Source organism: Maylandia zebra, linkage group LG6 (assembly GCF_041146795.1).
Source record: "Maylandia zebra isolate NMK-2024a linkage group LG6, Mzebra_GT3a, whole genome shotgun sequence".
Classification (NCBI taxonomy): Eukaryota; Metazoa; Chordata; class Actinopteri; order Cichliformes; family Cichlidae; genus Maylandia; species Maylandia zebra.
The window spans coordinates 20,445,611-20,461,325 of record NC_135172.1 but is presented as its reverse complement, the minus strand read 5'-3'; the positions used below and the strand labels follow the sequence as shown (position 1 = coordinate 20,461,325).

The following is a 15,715-nucleotide window of genomic DNA, read 5'->3' as shown; positions in this document are numbered from 1 at the left end:
TAAGCATAAACAAAATAAGAACGTGGATCCATCCTGGTGTTGGTGTTACGATATGGTCTTTGCACACATAACATCCCGTTATGACCCAAGTGTACCTGTCTTCTGATTGCTGTTTCCAGCAGGACAGGATGCCATGTCACAAAGTTCACCTCATCTCAAACTGGTTTCTTGAAGCAGCGGTTTCAGTGAGTTCACTGTACTCAAAAAGCCTCCACAGTCACCAGATCTCATTCTATTGAGCACCTTTGCTCATATAGCAAAAAGGTGGTCCGACCCAGGATTAATGGGAAGCATTAATGTTTATATTATGCCCTGTTCATGGATTTCTGTAAAGTAATAAGGAATTATGTGTAGTTTGGTAGAAAAAAAGTGTCACTTTCATTAAATTTAAGAAGAAATCAGACATCTGTAGATCTAAAGCTAACACCAAAACAACATAACTTGAATTCATGGGTGGACTAGCCCTTTGAAACTGACTATAGCAGCAGCAATAAAAGCAACAATCTGTATGGAACAAATGCAACTAAGCTGTAATCTTGATACTGAAATAGAAAGTAAGTCCCCAAGTTGTCAGACTGAATCCAGCTTCTATAACAAGTTTGTATGATACTGCCGAACAGCTGTGTGAGATGTACACCGGGCTGTGGGCCTATCTGTAGGTCTAATTATATAACCTTTACACAGTCTGAAGAGAACAGACTGTACAGTATGAAAGAGTATCCATTACAGTGTCTCTTATATCAGTTTCCACAGGAATCCCGGCCTTAATTAACCAATTTATCGCTGGAGATTCCCACTGGCTATCAGTCTAGACAACACTACAGTTACATGGTATGGTCTTGTCTTGGTCTTGGTATGGTATGGTCTTTGCACACATTGAGTGAGTTATTATCAACCATCCCATTATGACCCGAGTGTATCGGTCTTCTGTTTGCTTTTTTCAGCAGGACAGGATGCCATGTCACAAAGACTGGTTTCTTGAATCAGCGGGTTCAATGAGTCATTATACTCAAAAGGCCTGCACAGTCACCAGGTCTCAATCTATACAGCACCTTCGGGATGTGAAGACTGGGAGATTCACAACATGGATATGCAGCTCATATAGCACAAAGGGGGTCCAGCCTACTACTAGCAAATACTATTTATTACTAACTAGTATAGCTTACTAACATTAAAACTGGCCACCGAGTAAGCCTATCAGAAAATTTAAAACTTGAGCTCAGAAGCCTGAGACACGGCCACATACTGTATAATTTATTTCTGAACATTTTCACATCTGCAAACAGGGTACCAAGCTGAACTTGTGCTTTGTATTTTAAATGCACAGGTAAATCAAACTGATTAGCTTTCTGAGTCAGTTAATTGAAAAAAAACAAAACAAAAAAAACTACTGACTGCCTTTAAAATTTGTGGTAACTTATATTTAATTTCTAATCATTCACTCTTCTGCTACCTCTGCTACTTCCTCACCCTTTATTTTTAGCACTTTATTCTTCAAAACATGACATTTTTATGCTCTCCTGACAATCTGCTTCTCTACTCACTCAGTAAACTACAGCATCACCTTCTGGCCAAACACTGGATTTTACACTGGATGCCTTTTCTGACGCAACCTTTCCATTTATCCAGGATTGAGGGCGGCACTAGGAGTCTATGTCTTGAATCAGGGATTTTTCACGTGTAATGCAATGTGACAGAGGCAGAGCCCTTGTTTATTAATCAGACTACAAAACTGGGGAATCAACACTGATTTATTTCATGTAAACAGTGAAATTACATGAAAACTCTGTATGAAAAGGCATTTATACAAAAATACACAACAGAAAACATAGAATCAGCTTAAAAAAGCATTTTTTTTAATGGAAATTCAAAGTATAAATTTGAATGTAAAATTCTCACATTTTTATAAATGAGGCACCAGGTACAGTGGGTGTAGTGGTTAGCACTGTGCTGGCTAACAGGAGGAGGTTGTGAGTTCAAATCCACAAGGCAAGCGAGGCCTTTGTGGATTGAATAAGCGGAAGAAAACTGATGGATGGCCAGAAGGCTGTGACTATAGCTTTCAGCAAGAAGAAATGCCCTCTTACATGGAGTGATATGGTGCACAGGTGTGTATTTGGACTGTTTAACCACATCTAATCTAAAGAAATGTTTCACTCACTGGAACACGCTGGGTCCAAACACAGTAGCGAGGTTGAGGGCAGTCATGCGGTTGTCCTTGTGGCTGCTCTCCACAAGGGTGAGGAAATGGCAGAGGTAGTGCAGGAGACTGTAGTGGACATCTGGAAGCTGCAGGAGAAGGTGTCTCACGTCTGCCCAGGTGTCATCATCACCACCACGCTCTACAGATACAAAAGGTTATAGGATTTTTTTTTTAATTCAATGTGTGTAGTTTATGAAATCCCTGGCAAACAACCTTTAGTGGAAAGATTAGTAATGCACTTGTGCTTCAAGTTTTTCATTAACAAGGACATTCTGCTTTGGTCTGTTTACACAGAATTAATTAACAAAAATTCAAGTAAAATTCCAAGTATAATGAATACTATTACAGCCTATCTCCAGAAGGGAGTAACAGCTCAATCCATCATCCCTCTATAATATCTAATCTTGGGTTATGGTGACTTCTAATACCTGAGCATTACTGCCTCAAAATATGTTGATGCTATTACTGGGGGTACATAATTGGGTCAGAGGTGGATAAACGGATACGACTGCTGATCCCAAATGACTTAGTGACGCAAACGTTGTGAGTGTGCACTGTAGGTCTATGTGAATGTGCATGCATGCGTACGAATGTGGGTATGTGGGTACATCTGTCTCAGTTTGGAGACGGGCAGTAATCACCCAGAGCTTTCACGGCTGCTCTTGTGACAGCTGAGTAAAGTTCAGATTCTGTGTGTGTGTGTCCACCTGTATGTTTATTATGGATGTATTTTAGGGCAAAAAAAAAGGTTGTGCTTTAACAGATGTGTACACTGCACATAAACAGAGGAAACAGGACACAGGTGCACAATACAAGAGAAAGTAACACCATGCATGAAGGTATACTAGAAATTAAAGATACTAATTTAAATGAGAATAAAAATGTATTAGTTGTTGTTATTTATGTAGTGTTTAAGATCTTGACTTAACCAAAATAGGGTCTGGTGTTTCTACAGAAAGAGCTGATTAGAGTATACATCTCGTGTTGCATGCATATGTACATACAAAATGTAACCATATACACTAGGTTATCATATACTTTTTCTGTGAGGTCTGAATTTCTCCTTCAGCAGAATTAGAAAAACTTTCAGTTGTTGCAAAAACATTATAATATAATATTTTTAGCAGCTCTGGGAAAATATAGTAGAGACATAGCAAAAGTATTATAGACAAATATGTGATGAAATATAGCTCAATGGTACAAAGTTATTTAACTTAACTATACACAAAGAAGAGACAACAAAAGCGTTGACGACTGCCATTAAACACTGATAATCAAAATCATTTATTTTTCTTTTAATTTGAAATAAAAAAGATTAATACCAGTCTTAAGTTCTTTGATTTAAATCTGATAGCAATAGCAACTTTTTTTAATACTTCTAAAAGTTTTGTCATGTTAAAATGTGTAATGCAGAAAATCCTGGCATTCAGAAAGATTTAATAACCAACTGCTTGGGATTTTCTCTGGATAAAATAATGAAACACGCCTGGTAGAAACAAAACAGTTGAACAAAAACCAGCAAAATAATCTTATTCTCCAGTTATCGTCAGGAGCAGCGTCACTACTCAGGCTGACATTCATGGGGTCTATGAAAGCAAAGGGAATGCAGCAGATAAAGTATACACCACTCCCATCAAACGGATTAAACCTAGCACTGAAGCTGGGAGCGATCGCAGATGCTTTTCTTGCTAAATGACTCACTTTACCTTTTATGACCTCAAAGGTTTATTACCAGAAAAATCTGGCCCATCACCCTTCATATTACCACCCTCTCTCACAAGCAAACGCAGTATATAAATGCTCCGCCTGCTGTAGACGACTGCGCGGCTAATCGTAAAATTCACCAGCTAAAGATAGTCTTGCTGATCATCCAGTCAGTCATGACCCAGATCTACATTACACTGGAGAGGTGTATCCAATAATATCGACATGATCACATTTTGCCAGTCAAAAAAACAAAAACACTGACCCACACATGTTGCAGGATAATTTTTATACACTGCCTATAAAAAAAATAGCACAAAAGGTAGGACTACATGTTGGTGATTTACCTTGGTAGTGCTGTATTAGTGCCTGCTGGACTGTCATGACTACCAGACCCCCGGGGAGATCTCTCAGGTACTGTTTGAGCAAGCTGGCAACAGTACAGGAATCAGATTCAGAGAGCAGGTTCACATCACCACCACCCTCCAAATGCTGCTTCAGGGTCTCCACAGCACGGACGTTTCCATTTACCCTGAACAGACCTTCCTGATGCAGTGCTGGAGGAGTTAAGAGACAAAAAATATTACAAATAAAGAAATCCTCACTTACAAGGTCTTGAATGATCAGTCCCCATCTTATCTTATGACCTCAAAGTATCATATCACCCTAATTGAGCACTGTGCTTCCTGAGCCTGATTCTGCCAGAGGTTTTTTCCTGTTAAAAGGGAGTTTTTCCTTCCCACTGTTGCCAAGTGCTTGCTTAAAAGGGGCAGTCTGATTGTTGGGGTTTTCTCTCGTAATATTATAGGATTTTTACCTTAAAATATAAGGGGGCTTGAGGTGACTGATGTTGTGATTTGGTGCTATCCAAATAAAACTAAACTAAATCATTATTAAAAATATTTTATTTTTCTTAAATAGTAAATGTAAGTTTAATTTAATTTTTCCTTGGTAGCAGACTTTACATTCTCAGAGAATATAGAGCAATTTGCAGATTTGCACTGTAACCATGACTTGCAAGGATCTTTTCTGACCCACTGTTACATCCTGGCACTGCTATCAAGTCTGAATTTCCTTCATGTAAAGGCACTTTTGTGACCAAGAAGTGAAATTGTGAAAAATATAAAATCTAAAGGTTTATCTGTTAACCATCTTTTTATTTTTTAATTCTTTATATTGAGCAGATCAACAACACACTGAGAAAAAAATAGCAAGTGACATTCTTATATATGAAAATTTTAATTTAGTGTAACTTAACAGATACTAGTCAGGAATATTTTCCTTTTACTTTATTGCCAAACTCACAATTAGCTGGGTTTTTTTTGCATGCCATTTTAGTATTAAATAACTACACTTTTGTATTTGCTGTTAGCATTATCACTATTTTTAATTAGTCTAAACGCACTAAGGCCATAGTAATGCTTTCTTTGTGAGTATTTATTACACAGTGTGCTGCGGGGAAAAGCCTGTTCTAACGTTTGAGTCTAAGGTTTATTTTTTAGCACCTGGCGGCTTTTTTACTTCTCATCCGTAAATAATCTGCTCTTTCACGTGATTCAGTTTATTTTGAAAAATCTCAACAGGATCTTGAGCTTTATTGTGAAAGGTTTATGTGGAACATAAACAAGCGGACACGCAATGGTTTTACCATCGTTGTTGCTAACGACAACGCATAAAAACAGGCGCTTGTCCATCCCTAGTGTGGTTATATTAAATATAAGAGAAAGAGAGAACTTTAAGAAATTAATATAGCCACTACAGTGACCATCAAAACCATGACAAAATATTGCCGTAAACAGTTTATTTTGCGACACCACGAAACAAAGGATAGCATAAAATGAAACGATAAAAGTTTTTATATCGTCATCATATCATATGAACAGCCCTAGTCTGTGAACATGAAATTAGCAGCTTAGATTTGTGTTAATAGCTGTCAGTGTTTTGTTTTTGGTATCTGTTTTGATTATGTTGCTAGTTAGCGTTGCTAAGTGCTTGCTAAAACCTTAACAACTGCCTTTTGCCTTATCAACACCTGTTGCTAACCTTACTTTGTCACACTTAGTATTTCATAACAAAATAATAATAATAATACTATGATAAAATATTAAAAAAAAAAATCTTACTAAAAGATTTCAACTCATGTTGTAGACCCTTGAAGTTTTGTTTTTAACAGCTAATAAAATGGCACACTAATACCCATAATAATAGGAGTAGTTATTTGGAACTATTTTCTGGCCAAATAATACTATTCAGAAATAAGTGACAGCGTTATTCACTGGATTATACATTTATTTCTTAAAAATAAATAAACAAAACAAAACAAGAACCAATTAAAAAAATTAATTGCTTTAAGCACTACTTGCAAAAATGAAATTTGTCCTTCAGGGTGACTTAATGGAGGAAGAAATCTCAAGGCCACATCCACAGCTCTAACATGTAGGCTATCTATGTTTGTTGGCCCATAAGTAATTATATTATTTCCCTCCACGCTTACCTTACCTGGTTATGAGACAGCCTTTAAATACATAGGCCAGTGAAATGATTGCACAGCGAGTTTAAGTCAAATTAAACACACTCCAATAATTGCTTTAAAAGAGGCCTATGTTTTCAGTTGACCTGAGTAGGATATCGTTTTCTTGTAGGGACATCTAGTGTTCAAACAGAAGAACTACAGAAAATAATGTAGGTTAATATAGAAAATTTACAAGTTCTGTTTTGTTTTTTTTAACTATGCGTTATGGTTGATCATTTTATATATTAATATCTATATACATTTTTTCTGGAGAAATCTGTTGGCTGATCGTTTGTCAAAGCAAGAGCTGTGGATTTGTGTGATTATATTTATTTATTTAGCAACAAATTTGCTTTTTAAATTGTTCGTCTCATTGAAAACTATTACATGTTTAGTCTCTTTTGTTTTCTGTATATCTGGTTTTAGATGATGATGATGGAAACTTGTGCTTGTGAAAGTGATTCAACTGTGCATTGTTTTTGTCTGCAGCAAATTAAATGATGAAGTATTAAAATGATTGTGGCTGATTATCAAGAGTAACTAATTGAAGAGTGAGATGGCAAGTCTGTGAGAAATATTAATAATGCATGCAATGACAAAAAAAACCATTTAACTCTATTTCAGTAGTCTAGTAAAGTTGCTCTGGTCTAATTCTTATCCGGCTCATATTAACAAGACTCAGAGGATTGACATAATGAGGTTTCTGATTATTGTATAACTGTATGATTTATTTAGAACAAATTATGTAATACAAGAAAACCTAGGTGGCACTATAAAGCTGTATTTATGTAGTGACACCAGTAGGATTGGATATTCAAAAATGTATGTGCACCATCTTCTCAGCATGCAAGACCAATTGTATTCAGCAAAAACTCAAAGAAATAAAAGATAGCCAAAGGTTGCACTTCTCCTCCAGTGCTCCCATGCATTTTTGCCTCACCATGCTTGCGGAGATGCTCCACCATCCTCCGCACCACCAGAGGCACCCCATCCTCCAGCAGCCCCTGGTTTCGCAACTCAAACAGAGACGCTCCAAACACCTTGGTGTGCTTGGGTGCGACTATCCTGGGTCTCGGGATGGGCATCTGGACCATCTTCTTCATGTCTTCTTTAACCTGCACCGCCGCCTTGTTGTGCTGCAGGGAGAGCAGACAGCAGCAGTCAGACACTGACACTATGGAAGCAGAGACAGACATCTTTGTAGACACCTGTTACACAGGAAAGCGCACTTCATCCCAAAGAGTAGAATGTGTGTGCTGCTGCTCATGAAGTGGCTGACTACACGCAGAGCTCTTTCAGTCACTCTGCCATGCTCTTACAGGACACCGTGTGCTGAGGGCAGCAGGAAGATAAAGAGGAGAGCTGGCTGTGCATGAGTTGCTACGACAAATATCAGGTTACCTCGCAACACATCTTTGGTTAAAGACACTGCCAGAGTGACACATATACACACACATGCACAAATAGGCATATGAGCACATATTTAGAGAAGCACATGTGGTATATGCTCAGCTGCCAGGAATCTGAACGATAGTAAGGATATCAGATCAGACTGATATAATACCTTAAGAGGAGAGGCTCATTGTACTACAAGTAAAATTACATTTTCCATTGCTAATCTCATTGAGAAATAAATACAAAATATAATATGGTAAAACATATTATTACATTTTCTGATTTGCTACTTATATATAATTGTTTACTTCACATAGGCTATTCAATACATATAGATATAGACCCATATGTCTCATTTTATATATGATTATCAAATTAAAGAGAGCAGCATTTTTCTTTTAGGTGTACCAAAAAATACTAACAGTACTGAGGTAACTAAGAATTGAAGTTAAGTACAGCAGGTGTTTTGATACACTTAGTTAGGTTTTACACTTTATGTGCTCTTAGCCAAGCTGAGCCAATTCAAAACCTGAATATGATGTTTACCTGGTAAGATACCGAGGCAAACAGCATCCCCATGGTCTCTGTATCTGCATACAGAGACTTTAAGATACACTTGCTTGTTGTCTGTCTCTGAGAGCAAACCATAACTTTCCAGCAAATTACTCATTCATTTAGCATATTTACAGTCCTGAGCAAAAGTCTTGAGTCACTCCATATTTCTTTAATATTTTGCTTCCAAGGAGCCAAACTTTCTTTTACATTTTTAACATAATCTTAATCTTTGCACATCGGCTGCTTTTTCACTCATTTTCAGTCCTTGTACCTGAGCATTTTCAGAGGAATTTATTTATTTATTTTTTGTTAAACTACTCATCTGATGATGAAACAGGAAAATTCCAGCAGCAACCTGACAAAGGACCTGAGCGATGTGTCTGGTCGTTCAGTTGAGCCATCTACCATTCACTGAAGCCTCATCAGAAATAGTCTCAGTGGAAAGACGACTGTCAGGAAGCCATTCTTAAGGAAGGGGAGCAGGGCAAAAACGATGATGATGTATGCCAAATTACACAAAATCTGGACTGAAAAATGAGGGGCAACAGATGTGATAGACTGTCGTGAACATGCACTGTTATTGTTTGGGGCTGCATTTCAGGGATCTTGTCAAAACTGATGGAATTCTGAACAAAGAAAGTACCATCAGATTTTCATCCACCATGCAATAACACGTGGAAATCATCTGACTGGCAACGGCTTTATTTTTCAGCATGTCAACGATCAGAAGAGACCTGGGTTAAAATGTGGCTACAATAAGGTCCATAGTGGCACGGTGGTTGTAATATGATTTTTTTCCCCTTTACTCACCACTTGCTAAGACACAGAAGCTAGAGTCATCTGCTGATTAAAACCCACCTCACAGATGGTGCTAAGATGGGTAAGGAGACAAAATCTTTAGCGTGGCAGATGCTCCGACTGTGTTAATACAACATACATTATCACTTAAATCAGCATTTATAAAGGCTGTACACGTCTTAATAGTTGCCAGACACGCTAAACACAAACTATCTTCATTAATCTTTAGATTTTCCGCTTGCACAAATGATTGTTTATGTATATAATTGAGTTTATGTGGCCATAGTTGGACCTCTCAGAGTTACAGTATGGGCTCCTGTGCTACTACTACTGCAGGTGTTAAGGAGTTAAGCTGGTCTGAGCTAAGTCTGACTGTGAGACTGACTGTAAGGGGCCCAACGGAGCAGATGTCCCACTAAATCTTCCTTTACTATCATCATCATGGCAGATAGAAATGAATCGCAGTCTTACTTCTGAATTCACACAGTAGGCAAACACTGAGATGAAAAGTTTTATAGCAGGTTTTGGGGTTGTTTGTTAAGTTTCCCCTCAGCAATTTGAATGCAAACACAATCGCCTCCATTGTTGCTGGGATTCAGCCAAAGATGCTCGTCCCCTCCTTTGTTTTTAAGATATTTTCACACTTCAACATCTGACAGTGAAAAGGAAACTTATTAAGGAAACTTATTGACAAGGACCTGGGGGAAGGAATTGTTTCCCCTTGCTTCAGAAGTGTCTCAAACATTTTCTGTGGGAATCCTTTGGTTTCGACACTTTGGGTGAGTGAAATCTTTTAGAAGTATTGTCCTGTAAATAGACTGCTAACGGTCGGTACAACCCATCTAGCATAGGGGTGTCAAACTTAAGGTCTGGGTCCAGAATCGGTCTAGCAGACTCCAATCCGGCCCACTGGAAGGCTTCAGAAAATGTGAAGGAGGTCAAAAATTTTGCACTTTTAACTTAAGTTTCATAAATTTTATAGCCTGTCCTGCTGACAAAGACTCCCTCACAGTCATTCATACTACACCAATGTAATGAAGTAATACATAAATAATTTAAATGTGGAAAAAAATGTGATGTACTGTTGGAACTGCAATTAATTTTCTTATACTGAGGGGATTAAATGTGCAGTTAAACTACTTTACAATGACTTTACACTCATCCTGCTAATTTAAGATGTGGCCCACAATGCGAAATGACTTTTCCAACCCTGTCTTGTCTTCTACTTGCTCATGAAGGGGATAGCAAGCCCAAGCATGTGCCCTTCTTTTCCTCCACTCCCCACCTCCCTTGTCCCTCCCTCCTTCCCTGTCTGGGTGGCCATTGAAGCAACTGGCAGCAAAAGCACCACAGGAACCCTGAAGCAACAGCTGCAGAGCTCACAGTTACTACTGCAAGAAGAAAAACATTAAATAAAATAGAATATCCCGGTGCAGTGCTGGTGACAACTCTTATTTTCATTTCTGGAAGTGATCACATGCTTGGAAAAAATTACTGGTGTTGACTGAAAACAAAACATACAGTGTTTCTGTTTTTTTGTTTTTTGTTTTTTTTTTACAGTTGTTGTTTTTTAAAGATGCTAGAATAAATTTACTGTTGCCCTACAGTAAGAGGAAGTACTTTCAAGCAAGTAGATTGGTCATTACAGCCCTATGAGTCATGGATTTTTGGTAATAAGTTAGCTGAGGAAGGGAAAGTTAAGATTTACTTTAGGAAAGGAATATTTGTCCCTCCAGGACATTTTAAAGAGACAACACACCCCATCACAAATGAGTTTGTAGACAGACACTGAGCAGAACAGTCCCGTTATATGTTCTTCAGCTCTTAATTACAGGTCGATTAGGAAGTCAACTCAAGCTTTGTAGTTTCTACTCACACAGATGGTCATAGCTCCTGCCCCCATTCTCCCACAGAAAAAAACGCCGGCACTCCGGGGAAAGATGAGGAGAAAAAGTACAGCTGGCTCCCCTCCTCCGCTCCTCACTCTTTTCCAGGACACACTAGACTTTTCCCAGGGCTGGGAATCTTTTGCGCCTCACACTGAGCCATTCAGATACTCTAAAAAACACATATAATCCAACCAGGGGGGAAAAAAAAAATCTGAGGAAGTCCTGTCACTACCGGCAGACCATGAGCACAGATTAGAGTTTGTCTCTTTCTCTCTTCCTCCCTCTTCATTCCCCCCCTCCTCTCCTTCTCCTAGGCTGAAATCTGAGCCGAGTTTTTTCATTGGCTCAGAGGCCTGGTCATGTGATCAAGGGGGTTAAACCCCCAAAACTTTAAATATGTGCTGCAACATTCATCTACCAGAGAACAGAGCTAATCAGTGACTGGAAGAGCAATGAAGTAATGTTTTACTCAACGCTGTATTAAGGTGCACGCAAAAACAGGAAACGGCTTCAGAGCCTCATGTAGTTTTATCAGACCAATGGTGATTTTTGTATTCTATTATTTGCAGCATCTAAAATTTAAACCAACCTTTTATTTTTTTGTTCTTTGATGTCCTTCTTCTTCTTTTTTTTTTTTTACGTATGGTTGTGGACTGAATATAACAGATAAACAGCTGGTCAGAGAGACATTAAAACACAACAAGACAGTGGCTGGCAAATTAAGTTATATAAAATGACCATTAATTGTTATTAACCTTGATTTTTTTTTAACACTACACTTTTTATTACAGTTAAAATATTCATTTTGAACACAGCACTATAAAGTAAAAGGAAACAGTAACTGCAAGCTTTATAGATATGTATTTTTTATTTATACATGATATATTTATTCATTATTTTACAAATTATTTTACAAATATTTGCTTAAATATAATTTGCTTAAAATGTTCAGCAGTGTTTAATATATAGAAACGTACAAGCAATATGTTATTTACTAAATTATTTTACGGGGCGCAATGCAACCTTGTAGGTTGGTGCTGCTGGTCAGCATTTGTTACATTCAGGGGGTTTTAAAGAGAAAAAAATAAATCTAAACATGGAATAATCTCTACCTAAAGATGTCAGCTTTACAAAGCTTTTCTGCTTTCATAAATATACTTCTTGATGTTGCTGTCGATCCAGTCACTGAAGGCGGAAACGCGGGTAAACACTGATGGTTTCTTGTCTCTGATGCAGCCCTGAGCTCCAAAGCTGACGATGCCGTGCACCTCCCAGGTTGTATTTGTTCCTCCAGCAGCAGTGGCAGCTGTGCAGGCGAGGGGACCGCCGGAGTCACCCTACCAGGAGACAGCGGGACAAAGAAATCAGCAAAGATCTACTTATGATGCACTGCAGAACATTAGATTTTGGCAGCTGCTGTAAATCGTCTCTGTGACCTTGAATTTGTAGAAGTCAGTCTTTATTAACAGCCTGACAAAGTATTCATTAGGCAAATGTCAGAATCGTGCTTTATGAAGCTCCTAAAATGTAAAACGTCCCATTTTTCACATTGCTGCATTTCTAGCAGCTGCTCATTAATGCTGGCGAATAATGTTTCTGTGTTCTTCTGTCTAATTACGCCTGCAAACTGGGCAGCAGCCATTGAGATCAAGGCTGAATGACCGCAAACAAAAACGTTTTCAGGGAGCTGCATAAAAGACGAAGAGAGGCGGGCACACTTACGTAATGTTTTTAAATAACTCGGAAGGAATTTAAACAATGAACAACAGTCTCATCGTCTCCTAACAACTTTCAGTCTGTCCATTTAGATGATGGATGCATTGATATATTGTCCAAACGTCAGTGCATCCTTAATTCAAGCAAATACTCTTTTCTAAATGTGTCGTCAAACCTGACAGGCTGACTTGAGCTCATCTGGGGACTCGTAGCCGGCACAGATCATGGAGGGCCTGAGGGTGTCCCACCAGTAAGCAGGCTTACTGCAGGTTTCGAAGTCGATAACAGGCAGCGCTGCCTGATTAAGCTTCTCGGCCACTTTAGGGAACAGGTTACCTAAATATAAGAAGAACAAATTAAAATCTTTACATCATAGAAATTTCAGAAAATAACACAAACATGTTTACACTAATAATTTTGTTTTACATATTGTATCACTAAATCTAAAGTCATCACTACTGCTGGATGCCAAAAAGTGGGGTTTTTATGTGTGTACCCCCTTGTTTTAACAACAGGGGACCTCCAGCTGAACCAGGCTCAGGGAGGCAGCAATGAGGAAGATAGAATGAGGAAACAGGATCCTACAGAGACTAGGAACAACAAACATCATAAAAAATGAATACAAAAGAAAGTAGACAACAGTTAATCACATAGTGGGGATTGGAAATTAAATAGCCTGAGCCTATAGCAGCATAAGTAAGAATAGCTCAGGGTCACTGATCCAGCCTGACGTTTCTGGGCAGAGACTCAATTTAGTGTAGTATTGGCTTTTTTAGACTATCAGAGTGCATTTAAAATCAAACACTCAAGATGTAATTGAACTGTAAACGTTCAGCTTTAATTCCAGGGGTTTAACAAAAGTATTGCATTAACTGTTTATGAACTACAGCCACTTTTATAAATTGCCCTGTATTTTCAGAGGCTCAAAAGTAATTGGACAATTGAAAGTTGTTATTTCTTTCTTTTCTTTCTGTTGTGTTTTTTATGACTAGTTTCTAGGGGTGCAACGATACTCGTATCGATATTGAACCGTTCGATACAGTGCTTTCGGTTCGGTACGCATATGTATCGAACAATACAACATTTGTAATTTATTTTATCAATTTTCCTTCTGACGATGCTGTCTGTGTTGAGCGCTCAGTGAATCTGCGTTCGACTACTCCGCCTAGGCTGCACTGTCGAGCGCAGATCCACTGAGCGTTCAACACAGACAGCATAGTCAGAAGGAAGAGCGCAGGGCAAGCTAGCGAGACAGAAGTTAAGCTCTCCTTGCAACATGGCAAATTGAACCTCATTCAGATCTGGCGTTTGGAATTATTTTGGTTTTCATGTGACGTATGACCTTGAAGGTAAGCGCGTCATGGACTAAAGTAAAACAGTATGTTGGATGTGCCATGCAATGCTCAATTACATGGGTGGGAACTAGTGTGTTAGCGCAGTTAGCTCGTTAACGTGTTGGCCGTCTAGCCCCACGCAGGGGTAGCTCGTTAACGGAGATTTGCCGTGTTGTGGCGTTAACGTCATTTCAACGAGAACACAACGAATATGACTGCACATTTACGCCGACATCATCCTAGTGCAAAGACAAGTGGAAGCAGACAAAAACAACAAGCATGCATGCTACAAACTTTACCCGAGTCATTTAGACAGCCGTTAGCACATAGAATAGAATAGAATAGAATATTCTTTATTGTCATTGTCACAAGTACAATGAAATTGAAAGATGTCTCCGGTCAGTGCAACATCACGAAAGATAAATACTTATAAACTATAATAGATATGATATAAAAGATAGAAATACATATAAAATACAGTGTTCTCATACAGTAAATACACCCAAGCAATCCAGGCCTAAGGCCCCATACAGACACTCAACATACGACCTAGTTGATATATCACTCAAACGATCAATCACTCAGTCAATTTGTTAGCGCATCCAACAAAACATGTCTGAAAGCATTCCAACATCAAGGGCACAAATGACAACAGGGGCAATGAAAGTCATCTACTTTTAGTAGCATTGAGACATGATATTGCAATTGGGTAGAAACTGTGTTTGAGTCTGTTAGTCCTTGTGTATGTTGTTCTATACCGTTTACCTGAAGGCAGCAGTTCGAACATGGAGTGTCCAGGGTGTGAGGTGTCCTTTATGATGTTATGGGCTCTTTTGAGGCAGCGGGAACTGTGTAGGTCTTTCAGTTTGAGGAGAGGGCAGCCGATTGTCCTTTGGGCAGCGTTGATTACTCCCTGGAGTGCTTTCCTCTGAGCCACTGTGCAGCTAGCGTACCATATGCCTATGCAGTACGTTAGTATGCTTTCGATGGAGGCTCTGTAGAAAGACACCAGCAGTCTCTGTGTGATGTTGTTCTTCCTAAGCACTCTCAGAAAGTACAGTCTCTGTTGTGTCTTTTTCAGTAGCTCAGAGGTATTCACACTCCAGGATAGGTTTCCCTCTATGCTGACTCCCAAGAAGCGGAAGTCTGCCACCCTCTCCACATAGTCGTCGCTGATGATTAGTGGTTGGATTTCTGTCTTGTGTCTTCTGTAGTCAATTATGAGTTCTTTGGTCTTTTTCGTGTTTAGGAGAAGGTTGTTATCCTTGCACCATGAAGACAGCCGCTCCACCTCATCTTTGTAGGCAGACTCATCTCCCCCAGATATGAGCCCCACCACAGTAGTGTCATCTGCGAACTTTACAATGGTGTTGCTCTGGTGGGCGGGGGTGCAGTCGTGTGTATAAAGCGAGTAGAGCAGTGGACTAAGCACGCAGCCCTGTGGCGACCCAGTGCTTAGATTTAGGGCTGGAGATGTGTAACGTCCCACTCTCACTCTCTGTCTGCGGTCGGTGAGGAAGCTATTGATCCACTTACAGGTGCTGTGAGGAAGCCCTAGGTCTTTTAGCTTGGCGTCCAGTTTGTATGGAAGAATGGTATTAAATGCCGA

The 15,715-nt window shown here is 39.0% G+C and overlaps 2 protein-coding genes across 9 annotated transcripts in view; both read right to left on the bottom strand.

Moving 5' to 3' along the window:
* Window positions 1-11,307, bottom strand: part of fam13a (family with sequence similarity 13 member A) — a 49,866-nt gene extending 38,559 nt beyond the window's left edge. For 2 of the 8 annotated variants that reach the window (XM_012918706.3, XM_012918703.4), the window contains exons 1-4: window positions 11,044-11,306; window positions 7,360-7,555; window positions 4,255-4,464; window positions 2,162-2,342 (exon numbers count right to left, since the gene is read on the bottom strand). In XM_012918706.3, the coding sequence (XP_012774160.2) occupies window positions 2,162-2,342; window positions 4,255-4,464; window positions 7,360-7,555; window positions 11,044-11,070 (614 nt within the window). In that variant the 5' untranslated portion in view covers window positions 11,071-11,306. Of the gene's footprint in view, window positions 1-2,161; window positions 2,343-4,254; window positions 4,465-7,359; window positions 7,556-11,043 lie in introns of all 8 variants that reach the window. The other 6 variants (XM_012918702.4, XM_012918704.3, XM_012918701.4 and 3 more) reach the window with 5 other exon arrangements.
* A 597-nt stretch (window positions 11,308-11,904) lies between these two features.
* Window positions 11,905-15,715, bottom strand: part of zgc:154142 (ovochymase-2) — a 31,218-nt gene continuing 27,407 nt past the window's right edge. The window contains exons 24-25 of the mRNA XM_076884837.1: window positions 12,948-13,108; window positions 11,905-12,393 (exon numbers count right to left, since the gene is read on the bottom strand). Of these exons, the coding sequence (XP_076740952.1) occupies window positions 12,184-12,393; window positions 12,948-13,108 (371 nt within the window). The 3' untranslated portion in view covers window positions 11,905-12,183. The remainder of the gene's footprint in view (window positions 12,394-12,947; window positions 13,109-15,715) is intronic.